Source organism: Pleurodeles waltl, chromosome 3_1, assembly GCF_031143425.1.
Source record: "Pleurodeles waltl isolate 20211129_DDA chromosome 3_1, aPleWal1.hap1.20221129, whole genome shotgun sequence".
NCBI lineage: Eukaryota > Metazoa > Chordata > Amphibia > Caudata > Salamandridae > Pleurodeles > Pleurodeles waltl.
This window is the reverse complement of record NC_090440.1, coordinates 1,312,046,367-1,312,065,894: the sequence shown is the minus strand read 5'-3', so window position 1 is coordinate 1,312,065,894 and position 19,528 is coordinate 1,312,046,367. Positions and strand designations below refer to the sequence as shown.

At 43.7% G+C, this 19,528-nt stretch overlaps 1 protein-coding gene across 1 annotated transcript in view; it reads left to right on the top strand.

The window, feature by feature from the left end:
* SEC22A (SEC22 homolog A, vesicle trafficking protein) overlaps positions 1-19,528 on the top strand; it is a 381,620-nt gene that overhangs the window by 322,602 nt on the left and 39,490 nt on the right. Inside the window, exon 6 of the mRNA XM_069224663.1 lies at positions 16,040-16,108. Within this exon, the coding sequence (XP_069080764.1) occupies positions 16,040-16,108 (69 nt within the window). The remainder of the gene's footprint in view (positions 1-16,039; positions 16,109-19,528) is intronic.

Sequence of the window (19,528 nt, the reverse complement as noted above, 5' to 3'; positions counted from 1 at the left end):
TTAGTAGTCACTTCATCCACTGATGGCAAGCTGTGGGCATAAAAGTGACACTTGCCTTTCGATCATGTCTGAACTCGAGAGAGGCCCAAAGCACTGCCCGGCTGTTCCCTGGACCTGGCAGACAGAGGCTGCACCAAACACTGCACTGCACCTGCTGCCCTGGGCTAGCAAAGAGAGGACTCTGGACTGTGCCTGTGGTGCCATGCTCAAAGAAAAGTCGTTCCTTACAAGAGGTTAGCTCCAAGAGTCATTTGGCTGACTTCCTGTTAAAGCACTAGGGCCACTAAAGCTGAAGCTGGTGCCTTGGCAAAGTTAGTAGCTGCACCTGCTTGTTCACTGCTGACTGCCAAAGCACAGCTCAAGAGCCGAATCCTGACTCTCAAAAGTTGCAACCATCTCTGCTGGAGCTGGGAGATTCTTTGAAGTGTAGTTTGGTCGCCCAAGACAAAACTAGCCACAGTTAAAAAGAACTGCTGGTTTCACTTTGACCAGTAGACCAGTGGCAACTGGTGTTTGGCTGGACTTCACCTGGACTTCGAGGGACATCGATCTCTGTGACCAGAGTCGCCCTGTTTAGTTGTGGACTGATAGCTGGCCCCAGAAAGAACACTGTTGTCTGGATATGCATCTTCAGCATCCTGTATCCCTTGCATCAGGACCAGTCCTTTGATGTCTAAGGTGGTTTGCTATTTGAGCCTGGGACTGGATGGGAGACTGCTTTGACTGTAAGATCACTGTCCTGTTAAGGCTTACTAGCCCCCCTGACTTGCTTTCTATCAGAGTGGGTCGCCCTGAGTAGCCAAACACAACTTTGCAAAAGTTTTTCAAAGATTCCAAAGTAAACGGTAACCGCAGTAGTTGTCAATATTTGTTTGCGTTTTGAGTGAAAAGTAGTGATTTACGATTTTTTAAAATATCTATATCTTCGGAACCCTCCAGTGGATTTTGTTCATTTTTTTTGTCCAAGAATAAATATAAATGAAGCCTATTTTTATAATTTGGTGTTGCATTTTTTTGTGGCGTGTTTCTTTCTCATTTAATTGTTTTGGTTCTAAATGCTTTCATTTGTTCGCTGATTAACGCCTGACTGCTCAAAACCTACAAATGAGCTTGACTGAACCCAATACAGGTTTGTGAGTTTTTTTATGCAGTGAGGTTGCATAATAACGCCATATAATAAATTGCATTTCCTAACATGCATGTACATAGTTAACTGTTTTACGTTTGCATTGTTTTTCTTACTCATGCATATGTTTTATATGAAAGGAGTCATAGCACTCTCAATATTTGGGCTATCTATATTAGCTACAGTCAGTCCAAAATCATCCCATAATAACAGGCACTCCAGCGTACTCTGTTTCAGAAACAATAATTTCCTTAAGTGAAACCTGACGATTTACCTAATTAAGCCTTACATAACCTCTTAGTATAGCCACCTGCTCATTTTTCAAATATTTTATTTATTACAGTGATTAAAACAAGACTTCACTGTCTTCCTTTTTAGGTCTAGCTTGGCAGTGCATCTGTATAGCCAGATTGTTACCATTTCTTAAAAAATATATCTGCTTTGGGCTCCTTCTAGAGAAGTATTTCTGACACCAAGCTGGTGACATTTTAATGTATCATTTCACGTTCAATGCAAGGTAAATATTTCTGTCTATGAAGAACTAATTTTATCCTTAAAAATAGGACGTTCCTTTCCCTTTATGGGGAAGAGATGTGGCCTAATGGCCAGAGCTGCCGACCTGGGAATTGGAGACCCAGGTTTGAGTTGTGGCACCTACTCCAATATCCAGTGAGCTGGGCAAATCTGTTAATGTCCCCGTGCCTAAAAAATTATCTGATCTGACCTTGTGTAATACAGTCTGGTGCTCATGTGAAGGACTCTAATTTCCTTGGGTCATGTTTAAGCTATACAAAACTGCAAAAAATAATAACATAAAAAACACACTAAAATTTGACACATTTAATTTATCTCATTAATGCATTTGATCATTTTCTGTTTTGTGTATTTTCACTGCAGCAGGCTTCTTTTTGTAATAGTTAAGTCAGTCTTCAAAGTGCGAGGCAAATCAGTTGGCATTGCCTGTGCTTGTTCAGTAAAAAAAAATTAGAAACCAACATTATTGGTTTTTCAAACCTGGAAAGAAACTGTACAATGTAAGCAATAAAATGCATTTCAGTGAAATTATAAATTGCACAGTTCATTGCATGGATTACTTCAGTCCGTAATAACTCCATCATTCGCCCCAGATTTGACAAAACTTTCAAGGATAACCTCTCATCTTAGATATGGGCTCCTCTTGTTTTGCGCACCGGTCCGTGGCAGATTCCCAAGCAGCCAAAACAGGCGATGTAATGGAGTTCCAGGTGAGTGCTTTATTTCATTTGGCTAGTAGCATACCCAGACCCACCAAAGAACAATCTCCCCTGGGTCCACCCAAGTCATCTAGTGGCCCTAGAAAATAAATGTGAAGCATGAGTTTGATAGAACACCCCAGCACTAGTGAAAGTGTGTTAAAAACCCCTGCCCGATAACTTACAATAACTGCCAAGTCCAGACCATATGAAATAAATCTCCAATCTCATCCAGGCAGTAAAAGCTAGTGCTAGAGATGTACCGGTGTGAATTAGGTGAGGTGTAACTACTTCAACTATATTGCCGAAAGACTCAAGGACCAACCCAGCCCTCCCATCTTTCCCTCAGAGGGATGAAGAGATACAGTGAATTAACGATGAGAGATTTATAAAGTTAGGAAACACTACCTTTTTCAAGCCAACCAATGGATTGTACCCTGAAATTTCGGTCAGAGGGGCGCAGTATGGCAGTTGGACATGGTGGAACTGCAAGAATCCATAGAATTGAGAGTTGTGAAGTTTCAAGTCTGCTTGTATCTCTTGAAATTACTTCTTATGGCTCACTGCCAGACACCCCCATCTTGAAATACATTTAGGGTGCCATTTTAAAAATCCCTCCAGCTGGCTTACCTTTTCAGTTGCCTCATCTACTTTATCTACCACCCCCACCAAAGACGGGTTTCCAAGGTAAGTCTGTGGTCCTATCACATCCACCAGAGCGCTGGCTTCTAAGCAAGAAGTAACACTCTTGAGGTTTCTGGATGGAATTTTCAGTAATGTTTTTAAAAATGAATGTTCCTTTTTTGTGTGAAAACCAACCAATGTGGATTAATTCGAGCAAGGTGTTTGACTTCTAACTTTTAATTACATTAGCATAAAACAAAGCAATATTATGCACTATGTAAAACAGTTATATACATATGGTCAAGCTCTGAGCATCTAATATCAAAGAATTTGGCTTAAGGACATATTTATGGGAACACGATAAGTTGTAATATATAAGCTGAACAGTTTTGCCCCTTTACTTTTTTGTTACTGTTGTGTTTTGTCAAAGGGGTTTGCATCAGTGCTCATTCATTAAGTGTGGTGCTACTGGACTTATCACAGTTGCTTCCAAATTGGTAAGGAAACTGTCAGCATAACGTAATTAAGTAAGTTTGACCTCAGGAAGATGATTTGGGTATGGCTACAAATTATTGTGCCAAAGCAAGTGGGTCCAACAATTTGCACTGCTGCCAACCTTCAGGACCTCAATTTTGTCAGGGTTGAGGTTGAATCAGTTCTTACCTTCCAGTCCGTGACCTTCAGCATGAAGTGTCACAGTGGCGAGTTGATGGGAGACCTGCCAATCATTTAAAAAATGAGCTGATTGCCTTCGGAATCTGTAGAAGTGAAAGCCAAGGGGCTAAATGCAGGAGAATTGCCATGTTTGTTAAAGAAGATCATTGGAGACACCACAGAAGATGAAATATTTGTCTGATTTAAAAGCCTGAAACTCCCTATTTTCCAAACACACTGCCATATTCCAGTAAAAAAAAGCACAATTGGAGGGCAAAGTAATGTTCAAGGAGCTTTGCAACTTTTGGGAGCAGTGTGGTTGGTCTGTACTGAGTAGGGGAAACAGGTATCAAGACAAGAGTTTTAGAGGACGTGAAACATTAACTTCTTATTTTAAGTTGGACATGGATGGTATCGGAAAAGAGGCATGTTTACCACAGCCCAAAGGTCTTTGAATACAAGTTGCATTTTGTTAAAGGGTCCTGTGGAGAACCTGATTTGTATTGCATTACCAGTTCCAAAATCACTAAGGGTGAGATGAGAAATATCAGATAAAGAGAAGGATGTGGTCGAATTGAGAGCAGAGGAAGACATGGGTGTATAAAATTCTGCCGAAATGTTAACAAGAATCAAATTTGGTCTAGCAGTGGTTAGAGAGGTCTCTTCAACTTCCCCAGGTTTTTCAGTTCACCAACATGACTGACAAGCCATTGACTAATGCTAGGGCTTTGATTCTGTGACTATAACTCGTGCCCCAAGATAACTATAACTTGTTTCCCCACCATGCACAGTTTTTTTGGTCAAAAGTTTTCCTATAAATATTGTATTGATATTATCAATGATGTTATGTTATCAAAGATGTCATGAGTGGCGTAATTATTGTGGTAATTAGCAGTGCATGGCGAGGGCGCAAGTTACAGTTACTAAAACAGGTGAATGCCTATGGTTTTTTACATTTAAAATGTGAGCCTAACTATAACGTCCCTGTAACCTTTGTTTTTTTTCATTGAATTAATATGATTTTTTTAATGTATAGAAATTTCCATTACTATACGCTAATCCAACCACTGCTGAGCACTGCGGCGGTTAGCCACAGGGCCTGGCCTGTGGCCATCCCCTGAGGCCAAGCCCCTATAAGCACCCAGGGGTTGCCCACAAGACCCGGCTTGCAGTCGGTCCCTGTGGCCAATCCCCCCTAATTACCCAACCCTACACTGTGCACAGCCCTTTGACCGTGCGCAGCGGGAGTTGGCCGCAGCCTGTCTCTATGGGTGTGAGAATAAGTGTGTATCTACGGATGAGAGTGGCTGTGAGAGTCTCTGTCTTGTTATGAGAGTGTGTGCATCAGTGTCCTAGTGGGTGTGTCAGTGTTTGCGCAGGTCTGTGAGTGGGTGAATGTGGGTGTTAGTGGGTCTGTGAGTGGGTGTGGAAGAGAATGAGTGGGTCTGTGAGTGGGTACGTGAGTCTGAGTCAGGCTTTGAGTGGGTGTACAAGGGTCCGAGTGGGTCAGTGAGTGGGTGCGTAAAGGTCTGAGTGGGTGTGTGAGTGGGAGAAAGAAATTGAGTGAGAGAGAGCGAGATAGTTTTTTTAGGCTTTGATGGATGGTATACTTAGAATGAGATATTTCTGAACAAATTGAAAAGGATAATGTATTTGTCAATTAAAAAGAGTGAGATCACATTTCAGTATGAACCTTAAACTTTTGAAGTTTAAAGAAATTAAAGGAGGAAATTGATCACAGACATACCTAGAGTAGAACCCTCAACTGTCAGTGTGAGGGTCTGAGAACTTAACCATTAGACCACAGGTGACTCATTGTTGTGCTTTGTCCAGACATAACTATGACATTCAGCCCATACAGTTCGGAAGAAAAGAGACATGAATGTTCCATAGATAGAAAAGTTTAACAGTCTAAACACTAGTAAATAAAAGGACACACTGCCTTGAGATACCTGAGTTTGAACCATCAACCTACTGAGTGACAGTCCAAGAGCTTTACCAGTAGGTCAGAAGAGACTCTGTTTTGCTTTGGATATAACATTCGAACCACACTTCTTGCTAGTCTAACTCTTTGAAGTCACTGCATGGAGGGACCATTCAATAAAAGTCTCTCTCTCTTGCTGTCTCTCTCTCTCTCTTTTTATGGGATGGAAGAAAGAGAGAGTGACAAGACCGTGGGGGCCTCAAGGCCCCCACAGTCCCAGCCAGCTCCCTGTGTCCTGCAGGAGTCCACATTGCTGCCAGAATTAGGGAGCTGCTTTTATTAGCAGCTCCCTGCTTGTGGGAGCAGTGTTTTGTTCTGTCTTCCCTGGACGTGTATTTGCATACAAGAAAGACAGATGAAAACTCTGCTTTACGCTGTCAGAATGCGGACTTAGTTTGCTTTTCCTTGGTGTGGGCTGTCAGCTCCCACCAAGCAAAAGCAAACAGCTACGTCCCAGAGGTAGGCACCCCAGGACATATCAGGAGCCGGCCCAGAGGGGTGGTGGGCTCCAGGGCCATCATTGGCTCTTCGAGGGAGGCCCCCGTCAAATGGTCCACCTCATTAAATTAGCAATGCCCACTTGGGGGCTTCATAATGATGATGGGCGGGATCCTGCTCTTTGTTTTTTTTTCATTTTTTTTTCATAAGATCTGCCGTGAATTGCAGTGAAAATTGAAAAACAAATCCTTTTTTAGCTCTGGGGAGTTTCGCTCTGGGACCCCCAGCACCAGAGATAAGGGGTCATGGTGACTCTACCCTGGCCCCTTATGTTTTTTTCTGAAGCCGAGTCCCAAGATGGCTGCCATCACTTCCTCGTTTGCAATCAGAGCTGTGCATTTCCCTGCATGGGCTTGTCATTATTCGCAAATACATCATGAAGGATCCGCATACCTAGATATACAAATGTATTTTCCCTTTAATATCTCAAAAACTACTCAACGGATTTACACCAAATAAGCAAAAGCACAATCTGTGTACTGAAAGCTAGCTTTCTGCCAAATTTGGTGTCTTTCCGTCCAGTGGTTCGGGCCGTAGTTGTGTTCAAAGGTCCTATGGGAATTAATATGGGAAACACTATTTTTTTTTTACCCCACCTTTCTTTCGGCTCCTGCTTGACGGATCACCCCCAAACTTTCTGTGCACAACAAGAATCACCGGCACACTTGTTTTAGAACATTTTGTGAAGATTTGTCAAACGGTGCCCAAGATATAGGCAAGTCCCCCCAAAAAATTTTCTATGGAAATATGGTCCTAACTTTAACTTCCTAGTGGCAGGCGCCACTAGGTAAAATATATATGTTTATCCACACAGAGTCTTACTTCTGGACTACCAACGTGGCGGCAAAGCACAGGTTCGTCCACAGTCAGAAATGCAGGGTGATCAATCGTTTACTGGAAGAATGCCCAAATTTTGAAGAGTGCAAACAATAGTTAACCTGTTGGGTGTGGGCGTCTGCCACTGGCCGACGCCCACACACCCTCCCTGGTGCGGGTCACGACCGATGCACCCGAGGATTTTTTTTTTTTTAAAACCTTCCCCCGGGAGACACGGAAGCTTCCGTGTCTCCCACCCGCCCCTTTGTGACGTCAGCGCGCCGCGAGGCGCGCTGACGTTTCAAAGGTGTTTTCCCCATCAAAGCAGGAAGCAGCCTTGCGGCCGCTTCCTGCTTTGATGGGGAAAACGGCCTTTCCCACGTTCGGGAAGGCCTCGTAAGAAAGGGGAGAGTCTCCCCTTTCTTACGAGGCATTCCTGAAAGTGTTTCCTGGCCCCCGATCGCAGCACAGCTGCGATCGGGGGCCAGGAAACACCACTAGATGCCAGGGATTTCACTTTGGGGGGGCGGCCCCCTCGGAAAACGGACCACCCCCCCCCCCCGGCATAATTTTTATTAAAAAAAAAAGGTAGGTGCCCCCTGGGGTGGGGGCGTGCGCGATCGCCCCCAGGGGATTTTTTTTTTTTCAAAATAAATAAAATGATATCTATGTAGATATATATATCTAGGTACATGGATATATCTATAGATATATCTATGTAGATAGATATATATATATATAGAGGTAGATCTATATCAATCAGAGAGATTTATAAAGCGCGCTACTCACCCGTGAGTGTCTCAAGGCGCTTGGGGGGGGGGGCGGGGGGAGGGAAAGGGGCTGGGAGGTTCACTGTTCGAAAAGCCAGGTTTTGAGGCCCTTCCTAAAAAGAAGTAGGTTTTGGGTCTTGCGAAGGTGGGTTGTGAGGGCGTTCCAGGTTTTGGGTGCAAGGTAGGAGAAGGATCTGCCCCCGGTGGTGGTGTGTTTGATGCGGGGGACAGAGGCGAGAGAGAGGTCAGCTGAGCGGACGTTTCGTGTGGGGGTGTGGAAGGTGACTCTCGTTGAGGTAGGCAGGGCCTGTGTTGTGGAGTGATTTGTGTGCGAGGATGAGGATCTTGAAGGTGATCCTTTTGTCAGTGGGGAGCCAGTGGAGGGATTTGAGGTGTGGAGAGATGTGTTCGTGTCGGCGGAGGTCGAGGATGAGTCGTGCTGCTGAGTTCTGGATGCGTGTAGTTTGCGCTTGAGTTTTAGAGTGGTGCCAGCGTAGAGGGCGTTTCCGTAATGAAGCCTGCTGCTGATGAGTGCGTGAGTGACAATTTTTCTGGTCTCTGTGGGGATCCATTTGAATTTTTTTCAGTATACGGAGTGTGTTGAAGCATGAGGAGGTGAGAGCGTTGATTTGTTGGGTCATCGAGAGGGAGGAGTCTAGGATGATGCTGAGGTTGCGTGCATGGTTGGCGGGGGTGGGTGCAGGGCCTAACGTGGTGGTCCACCATGAGAGGTCCCAGGTGTTTTTGTGTGGGCCAAAGAGGATTATTTCGGTTTTGCTTGAGTTGAGTTTCAGGTGGTTGGCTGTCATATATATATATCACTTTTGTCAATATGTGTGTGGTTTCCCTGGGGGGAAAAGGGTCCGACTTGTCTAGTGGCAGTTTTAGTGCCATAAAGAAGCGCAGAAGGTTTATATGCCTACTGCAAAGAGCAAATCTGTATTTTATGTAAATAGCTGAGTACATTAGTAAAGTCTATGGAGAGATGAAGGGCACTTTTGCTGGGTGGTAATGAGGGAATCCGAGGAGGAGGGAGTGGGAGCACCAATAATGATTGTTGGACTGGGCGCAGGAGGTGCTAAAGACTGTGACGAATGGTATGTGACAAGGTGTTTTTTGAGTGTCTTGAAAGTACGTGCTGATTGAGGGAAGAAGCGCAGGTAAGGTGGCCTCTATTGTTGCACGTATCTCACACACCATCGATTTTGTGACTGTCTACGTAGGCTAGTGTTTTAGAGCAACAGTTTAGCCAATAGCAGAGATGGCATGTTGATGGATGACTGCTGCCTGCACTCGGGTTATAGAGGACCGCTCTGACATAGGATCAGAGACTGAGACATCAGATACTGAGACAGCATCTGAGGGATAGGACAATGGCGCAGACTCTGGGAGTGATTTTTCAGTCAGAGGAGTCCCATTCGATAACTCCTCTTCCAGTACATTATGAGGGAGGTGATGAGGACAGTCCTGCTGTCCCTTCGCAAGCTGTTCGTGCAACTGGGTAATAGTGGGTTAGGCCAACCCAGAGAGCAGGTGAATGCGGCGGCAAGCAGAGAGAGAGTGCTCTCTTGGGAGCTCCCCAATTTAGTTCAGCCCCAAATTCCACCACCCAAATCATATTGTGGAGACATAAAAATTATCTATGGCAAAACAAACTGGTTTTGTAAGGCAGGCACCTGTGTTTTTGGTCCTGGATTCGGCGGCCATATAGAGAAACACACTAAACCCAAACATTTCTGTAAACTAGACATTCGGGGGAGTCCACAGAGGTGTGACTTGTGTGGATTCCCCAAAGTTTTCTTACCCAGAATACCCTGCAAAGCTGAAATGTTGAAAAAAAAACTCAATTTTTCTCGCATTTCTGTCACACAAACTACAGGAATATGCTGGGATCCACAACATTCCTACCACCCAGTGACTCCTCACCTGTCCTGATAAAAACACTACCCCACTTGAGTGCCTACACCTAGTGCCTGTGTCAGGAATGGATCACCCCAGGGTCAACAGCTGCCTCACATAAGGACCAACATTGACCGTTGTGTGATCTATTCCTGTCGCAGGCACCAGGCCTAACCACACAAGTGAGGTATCATATTTATCGGGAGACTTGGGGGAACGGTGAGTGGAAGGAAATTTGTGGCTCCTCTCAGATTCCAGAACTTTCTGTCACCGAAATGTGAGGAAAATGTGTTATTTTAGCCACATTTTGAGGTTTGCAAAGGATTCTGGGTAACAGAACCTGGCCCGAGCCCCACAAGTCACCTCATCTTGGATTCCCCTGGGTTTCTAGTTTTCAAAAATGTGCTGGTTTGCTAGGTTTCCCCAGGTGCCGGCTGAGCAAGAGGCCAAAATCCACAGGTAGGCACTGTTTTCTATGAAAAAATGTGATGTGTCCACGTTGTGTTTTGGGGCATTTCCTGTCGCGGGCGCTAGGCCTACCCACACAAGTGAGGTATCATTTTTATCGGGAGACTTGGGGGAACGCTGGGTGGAAGAAAATTTGTGGCTCCTCTCAGATTCCAGAACTTTCTGTCACCGAAATGTGAGGAAAACTTGTTTTTTTAGCCACTTTTTGAGGTTTGCAAAGGATTCTGGGTAACAGAACCTGGTCCGAGCCCCGCAAGTCACCCCTCCTTGGATTCCCCTAGGTCTCTAGTTTTCAGAAATGCACAGGTTTGGTAGGTTTCCCTAGGTGCCGGCTGAGCTAGAGGCCAAAATCCACAGGTAGGCACTTCGCAAAAAACACCTCTGTTTTCTTCCAAAAATTTGTATGTGTCCACGTTGCGCTTTGGGGCGTTTCCTGTCGCAGGCGCTAGGCCTACCCACACAAGTGAGGTATCATTTTTATCGGGAGACTTGGGGGAACGCTGGGGGGAAGGAAATTTGTGGCTCCTCTCAGATTCCCGAACTTTCTGCCACAGAAGTGTGAGGAACATGTGTTTTTTTAGCCAAATTTTGAGGTTTGCAAAGGATTCTGGGTAACAGAACCGGGTCCGAGCCCCACAAGTCACCCCTCCTTGGATTCCCCTAGGTCTCTAGTTTTCAGAAATGCACAGGTTTGGTAGGTTTCCCTAGGTGCCGGCTGAGCTAGAGGCCAAAATCTACAGGTAGGCACTTCGCAAAAAACACCTCTGTTTTCTTCAAAAAATTTGGATGTGTCCACGTTGCGCTTTGGGGCGTTTCCTGTCCCAGGCGCTAGGCCTACCCACACAAGTGAGGTATCATTTTTATCGGGAGACTTGGGGGAACGCTGGGTGGAAGGAAATTTGAGGCTCCTCAGATTCCAGAACTTTCTGTCACCGAAATGTGAGGAAAACTTGTTTTTTTAGCCACTTTTTGAGGTTTGCAAAGGATTCTGGGTAGCATAACCTGGTCAGAGCCCCACGAGTCACCCCATCTTGGATTCCCCTAGGTCTCTAGTTTTCAGAAATGCACAGGTTTGGTAGGTTTCCCTAGGTGCCGGCTGAGCTAGAGGCCAAAATCCACAGGTAGGCACTTCGCAAAAAACACCTCTGTTTTCTTCCAAAAATTTGTATGTGTCCACGTTGCGCTTTGGGGCGTTTCCTGTCGCAGGCGCTAGGCCTACCCACACAAGTGAGGTATCATTTTTATCGGGAGACTTGGGGGAACGCTGGGGGGAAGGAAATTTGTGGCTCCTCTCAGATTCCCGAACTTTCTGCCACAGAAGTGTGAGAAACATGTGTTTTTTTAGCCAAATTTTGAGGTTTGCAAAGGATTCTGGGTAACAGAACCGGGTCCGAGCCCCACAAGTCACCCCTCCTTGGATTCCCCTAGGTCTCTAGTTTTCAGAAATGCACAGGTTTGGTAGGTTTCCCTAGGTGCCGGCTGAGCTAGAGGCCAAAATCTACAGGTAGGCACTTCGCAAAAAACACCTCTGTTTTCTTCCAAAAATTTGGATGTGTCCACGTTGCGCTTTGGGGCGTTTCCTGTCCCAGGCGCTAGGCCTACCCACACAAGTGAGGTATCATTTTTATCGGGAGACTTGGGGGAACGCTGGGTGGAAGGAAATTTGAGGCTCCTCTCAGATTCCAGAACTTTCTGTCACCGAAATGTGAGGAAAACTTGTTTTTTTAGCCACTTTTTGAGGTTTGCAAAGGATTCTGGGTAGCATAACCTGGTCAGAGCCCCACGAGTCACCCCATCTTGGATTCCCCTAGGTCTCTAGTTTTCACAAATGCACAGGTTTGGTAGGTTTCCCTATGTGCCGGCTGAGCTAGAGGCCAAAATCTACAGGTAGGCACTTTGGAAAAAACAGCTGAGTTTTCTATAAAAAAAATAGGATGTGTCCATGTTGTGTTTTGGGGCATTTCCTGTCGCGGGCACTAGGCCTACCCACACAAGTGAGGTATCATTTTTATCGGGAGACTTGGGGGAACATAGAATAGCAAAACAAGTGTTATTGCCCCTTATCTTTCTCTACATTTTTTCCTTCCAAATATAAGAGAGTGTGTAAAAAAGACGTCTATTTGAGAAATGCCCTGCAATTCACATGGTAGTATGGGCACCTCGGAATTCAGCAATGTGCAAATCACCACTGCTCCTCAAAACCTTATCTTGATCACATTTTGGAAATGCAAAGGTTTTCTTGATACCTCTTTTTCACTCTTCATATTTCAGCAAATGAATTGCTGCATACCCAGTATAGAATGAAAACCAACTGCAGGGTGCAGCTCATTTATTGGCTCTGGGTACCTAGGGTTCTTGATGAACCTACAAGCCCTTTATATCCCCGCAACCAGAAGAGTCCAGCAGACAAAACGGTATATTGCTTTCAGAAATCTGACATCGCAGGAAAAAGTTACAGAGTAAAACATAAAGAAAAATGGCTGTTGTTTTCAGCTCAATTTCAATATTTTTTTATTTCAGCTGTTATTTTCTGTAGGAAAACCTTGTAGGGTCTACACAAATGACCCCTTGCTGAATTCAGAATTTTGTCTAGTTTCCAGAAATGTTTAGCATTCCGGGATCCAGCATTGGTTTCACACCCATTCCTGTCACTAACTGGAAGGAGGCTGAAAGCACCAAATATAGTAAAAATGGGGTATGTCCCAGTAAAATGCCAAATTTGTGTTGAAAAATGTGGTTCTCTGATTCAAGTCTGCCCGTTCCTGAAAGGTGGGAAGATAGTGATTTCAGCACCTGAAACCCTTTGTTGATGGCATTTTCAGGGAAAAAACCACAAGCCTTCTTCGGCAGCCCTTTTTTCCCATTTTTTTGGAAAAAACAAAATTTTCACTGTATTTTGGCTATTTTCTTGGTCTCCTCCAGGGGAAACCACAAACTCTGGGTACCATTAGAATCCCTAGGATGTTGGAAAAAAAGGACGCAAATTTGGCGTGGTTAGCTTATGTGGACAAAAAGTTATGAAGCCCTAAGCGCGAACTACCCCAAATAGCCAAAAAAGGGCTCAGCACTGGGGGGGAAAAGGCCCAGCAGCTAAGGGGTTAAAAATGAAACGGCCTACTTGTTTTAGTTACATCCCTTCAACTGGGTCTCATAGACAATCACAATGGACACTATTTGTAGCTTAGTCCGTTCAAAATGACATGCCATAGGCTAGCTTTTATCACCGTTTATGATCGCCCGCATATGTTGGAGGATTCAGATTTTTAACTTATAAATGGTGCTCCCCACATACAGTTTTTATATATATATACTATTAACAATAGTATATATATATACTATACTATATAAACAATTGAGGGTATCACCCTTTACCAGCCAGGCTAGCTTGAATCCAGTGGCACAGTGAGCACGGGACACACTTTTGGGCATACCCTTCCCACTTAGGGCAACTTTATCAACACAAAATGATGATGGACAGAATGCTGAAACTTTTCATACACTCACTATAGTTATTCTATAGTTATACTTTCAGTCATATTTATGTTAAGAAATTATAACTCATGGACTACAGTTACTTAAAAGGAGGTTGCTTTGTGCACCATGGTGAATCAGCAGATATTCCACACACAAAAAAGAAATTGGCAATTCTTTGCCCATAAGGGGTCCCTCGGAAAAGCCTCCATGTGTTGTATGGGGTCAGGATACCTCTATCCTGAACCCTTAGGTGAGTTTTTATTTATGTTTTCTCCCTGGGGTCCCAGCCGACAAAACAGCAGCAGCAACTTTCCTTTCAGGTTTCCTTGGATATGTATATTTGTTATTTTAATAGTTCCAAAGCTACTGAACAGATTTACACCAAATTACAACAAGCATTTACAATGCAACGGGTCTCGTGTTTGCTCATGTTAGAGCTGATCGCATTGTAAACTCCTAACCCGACTTTTCACCTATCGGGCAAAAGTGCATTTGTGTACACAACCCGAAAAAGTGAAATTAACTATGTAAAGCTCTTGACTTCTGCCAAGTGAGATCGCGCTCGTAAATTAGAGAAAAAGAAGTCCACGAGCACGATGGAAAACACCGAGCCTCGCATGTTTTCTGTACTTGGTCGCTGCGCTCGAGGAGGGCTAGCCACTGGAAAAGGCATGACCGTATGCTTGCCTTCGACTAATGAAAGCAAGCAGATTTTATTAGGCAAGCCCACAAACCAATAAAAAACACTGACGTGAAGTTGACAGGGCTCTGAGTCCTTTTCTAAATACAAAAGCGTCTCGCTGCGATACGCATGCGCGAGCGCATGCAACGCAGGCTCGACCCTAAAGGGGGGGCCAGGGTACAGAAAACCTAACTCCTTAGCTCTCTTAGTGGGGACCCAGAGGGCCCTCCTCAAGGCTAAAAGCATTTATTATTTTTTTACATTTTCGGACGAATATGCGGGCTATCTGGCAAAAAATTTAAAAAAACAAAAACGAATTGCAGGCTCCCACACTAAATGTTTGTTAAGCCCCGGGGTTGGGCCAAATCAGGGGGGCATTCTTTTTGTTGAGTGCAGGGGGCCTCCCGCACCCTGGGTATCACCCCCTCCCCAGTGTAAAATTATTTTTAGGCATGGGGAGGTCAGCCTCCCCCTTAGCCCCGGGGACCGCCACCTCCCCTAGGCTTCAATTCCTTAAGAAGCGGGGGACATCCTGCGCCCCCCGCTGTCACAGGGATCTCCACCTCCCTGCGGCTTTATAAAATAAATAGGGAGGGGTGCCCGTCCCGTCCCCGGGGACCACCACCTCCCCGGGGCTTCATTAGTTAATGCGGGTGGGCCACATAGATCTCCCACTGCCCTGGGGATCACCACTTCCGCGGGGCTATATCTTCTTAAAGGGCTCGCGCCCCCACCTTGGTGCTTGAGTACTGTGCAAGCTTCACAAAGGAAGCTTGCATACTACCGCCATGCCACAGTGATGACGCTTAAACAGCAAGTACTGTAGTACATAAGTAAATCTATAAATAAATAAAATGTGGGTTTCATGTCTGCAAAGAGTGTTGATCTCCTGTTACAGGGTATGGTGCATTGCTCAGGGCCAAATGCCATACACAAGGGTTTGCTGACGCAGAGTTAGGCACAGGACCTGGCCAGAGGTTCTTTGAGACTTTGAAGGGTTGGCTGTCTGTGGCGGGTTTGTGCGCAGGGCCAGGCCTGAGGCTAGGCTCCGTGGCTAACCTCATCAATGTGCCCATCCAAAGGCCATGTGTCGTCAGCACAGTTATATCACTGATGATATGGTAAATTACATCATTGATGACCTTACTGATAACACCATGGTAGGGAGTTTTTAGGGCTAAGGGATCAGTAACACTTAGGGTGTTTAGTGAATCTTTAGGGATCAGGGATGGATAGTGCTTTGTGGATAGTAAAGGAGGTTTTAGGGCTAAGGAAAAGGAGGTAGTGTATAGAGATAGTAAGGATTCTTTAGGGTGCAGGGATATGTAGTGCTTTGGGTAGTGTGGTGTTTCAAGGTTTAAGGGATGGGCTGTTTAAAATATTACAATTAAAGGTAGTTAATACATTGTATTAGTTAAGTATTAAATTATTATTTTTATTATTAAAATGTGCTTTTACATTGACTTTAAATAGTTAATTTTTTAAAAATAAAATTGATGTGTGTATACATTTTTACAAGTATATAAAAATAGGAAAAGGTAATACTTATATTTAGGGGAATTCTTTGTAGCAGATGGAAGCATGAGTGCACTCTAATTTCGGTTTTAAAGACATTAAATCAGGAGAATTAGTCCTATCATGGTAGAAAACCCAAACATGAAACTAAGAAACCTATTTTCATTTTTCAGTTTTGTTGTGTTATTTGTTTTTAAAAACTCATGAGACATTTCGAGAGATTTTCCAGATGTATGTAACAATGCTGAATTGGTAGCCAAGTTGCAAAAAAAAAAATTGGTTGCTTTGTCTTTGCAGATTGAAGAGGACAATGATTTCAGTTATGTTATTGCCTTTTTCTTTGGAACAGCCGCTTGCTTATATCAGGTTGGTTCACTTTTCTTCTTCTGCCTGTACAATTTAGCATATATGATGAATATCAGAGATTTAACAATTATTTAAAAGTTGTTGGAAAGTATATTGAGTAAACATGAATAACCAAGTTAACTGCAAGGTCAGTTGCACATTAATTATCTAACAGTACAGGCAATTTATCAAGTCTAAAAAACAAAGCATTAACAAAGCCGATAGGTTTCACCATTGTCTTTTTTCTATGTAACTGGCTTACAAGTATTTGAAAAAACGTTATAATAATGTTTGTTTTGCTAAATTAAAAGCAAGCATTATTATAACATTTTTGTAATATTTGTAAGCCAGTTATATAGAAAAAAGGCAAAGGCAAAACATACTGGCATGGGGGAAAGATGGAAGAAAATGGCATAACACAGAGGTAGACAGAAGATGGCAGAAAACTGAGGAAGACAGAAGACGGTAGAACACAGAGGAAGACAGACGAGAGAAGAGGGAAGACGGAAGAAGAGAGAAGGCATGATAAGATGGAAGATGGAAAAAGAGAGAAGACGGGAGAAGAGAGAAGACGTGAGAAGAGTGCAGAAGACAGCATGTGGTAAAGAAGACAGCAAAGACAGAAGACGGTATGCAGAAAGAAAAAAGAAGATGGACGGCAACAAAGAAAGAAGACAGAGAAGAAGGTATCGTAGAAAAAAGACAGCAGCAAATTAAGAAGACGGCATGCAGGAAGAAAAAAGAAGACAGCAACGAAGAAAGAAGACAGAGAAGATGGCACCGAAGAAGGAAAATGGCAGCGAAGAAAGAAGACAGCATGCAAAAAGAAAAAGGAAATACCTTCACTGTTGGAGCCAGCAGGAAGGACACTGGCCAGTGTACAATAGGAAGTGACCAGAAGGAGGACAAGGTCCACAGGCCAGATCGGTGAAGAAGATGAAGACGACGGCAACAGAAAGTGGCACGAAGACAATGTACTGGCTAATCCGAAGCAGGTAAATCAGAGCGACATTGGAATATGCCAGTGGTGAGTTCGGGTAAGTAAGGGTCTGGTTCCAAGCCCCTTTTACATTTTTTTTTTACCAACAAAAGATTTTGCAAGAATGACCGCAAGTGTGCATACAGGCAAAACCTAAGAATATATGTAAAGCCAAGTGTGTGTATGTGTATCTCTGCTGTCTTTCAGCAGTACATTGAATACCATGTACATAATTCAGAGTTTTAAGCTACCTAAGTTACCTGGGTGTAGAAAATATTACTTTGTAAAGAGCCATTAACTTTTACATCTGGAGACTGTATATTGTGGACATCTAGTGTTTGGGTAAAAAATATTGCACATTTTTTTCTAGAATTATGTTTGTTGGCAAAGGTGTGCTTCAAACGGAGTGTCTGAAATGAGACTCCCATGTGCCAATGAGACACAACTCTTTCTTGCCTAATATTGGTTGCCATTTCCAGCGTTAATATCCTGCATTCACATTTGGTCACAGTCGAACATAAAGGAACAGTCTCATTGTGAAAACAAAAAGAGAAAAAAGGAAAGAAACCAAAATCAGTGTGCCATACTGGCTGATACGTTGCAGACGCAAACTACACATTTTTTCAAGAAACCTACCCTGAAAGCTTGTTTAAAAATGCAGTCCGTTTTTCAAAATTGTGTGTTTCTCTACATAAACATTACATTGTTTACCTTTTGCACATGTAGTCACAAGTTCCCTTGAATATACAAGCACAAGCGTGCAACCTCTGTTTTGTAAAGAATTATATGAACAAACAGTAAGGCTTGCACCAAATTTCAACAGAGAATAATAAAGACTTGGAGATTATGGGTCTTTTGCACCCTGTCCGTGCAGAGAAGAGCTAACTCATAAACTAATGAGGCTACTAAACCATAGTATCTTTTGTAGGAGGTGGCTCAGTTCCCTGACGTGGAAACTCTTGAGGAATCTCACAGCTCTCAAAAACATATAAGCACAGTAATTCTGTCCCCCTGTTACAACTAAAATATTCAAGAGCACCAAATGAATGGGAGAAGCATTAGAATTAGTTATGACTTGAGGGCAATCTCTTCTCCTTTAAAGAGGCACAGGTGCTTTAGGCTTTAAATCAAGGAGAAATATGGAATTACTTAAGAATTAAAGGAGTTTTAGAAATCAGCAGGCTATGGAGTTGGAATTGGATTAGGCACTAAAGAAAATAGTGTAACAGATGTGTTGAGTAATTATGTGGTGAGGATTTATGACTATCTGAAAAGGGCCTCTGACATATACATGTCCCTTGCTTGGGTGAACTCCAGATCACAACCAAAAATAAAAGTGAACCCATTGAGCCGGTATTGGTCTAAAGGATATACAGTTTGGAAATTGATACAACTCTTGAATGTACAGCAGAAAACGAGTAGGCATCTGACCAGTATGTATTACTCGCATAAGTAAAAGGAGTTTGTAATATGGTATTTGTATACCAGTAACTCAGTTCCATACTGCAGGTTATTGTAAGCTACAGCTTACACTGAACTAAAAAGAACTTGGGATGCTTCTGGCGGAGGATATGTAATAATCCTTATAGCTCACAAGAAGGCACAGCCACATTTATGGAACATCTGAATCTTGGCCACATTTCATATCTGTTTTTCCACACCAGAAGCACAAAACAAAACGGAGGTGGGATGATCAGTGTGAGGTTCTGAAAGATCTCTGTGATGTGGGAATACCGTTGCCGAACGGGGGGAGGAGGTCGGTGGGAATCTGCAGCTAAATTGAGTATCTAGTAAGTAAAAGTTTACTAAAGGTAACTATACCAAAGGTAAGTAACTTGTTAGAGACATCTAGCCACATATTACTTACCTTAAATATCTCCCGGAGGTGAAGCTGCAAACTCTTTACACTAAAAAGTCAAAGATGACTGAATGTACAAAATGCCCATTGTGCTGGACCTGACCCTCTAAGCAATAGTGTTAGGCAAACTTGTGCAGTGATGCCCACGCAGCTGTTTGACAGACATCCAGAACTGGGACTCCTCTTGCTAGCGCAGTGGTCGCTCCACCTGCAGATGGCTCTCTTATAGACTGCTTTTTCTTTAATCGCACCCACAAATCCAACAAAGAGTTGATCATCCACCCGGAAATATTTTGCACAATTGATTTAAAACATGTTTTTTTTTTGATCTAGGCTGTAGCTTACTTGGTAGGATGAGGTGAGGTGAAAAAAGTAGGCAATGTGATATTCTGCCTGATATGAAAAGGGCAAATTGGGTCAGCTTCGGCCCTGGTTTCCACATGGATTGTGGGAGCCAAGTCCACTGCCATGAAAGGGCTATGATGCCTGCTGGCCATGGTGGCTAAGGGTAAAATGACGCAGCTGATAGCCGCTCCCATAGCTGCAATAGAGGTGGGGGTCAGATGCAGCTGTCGTGGGGCCATGGTGAGACCAACGACCTAGC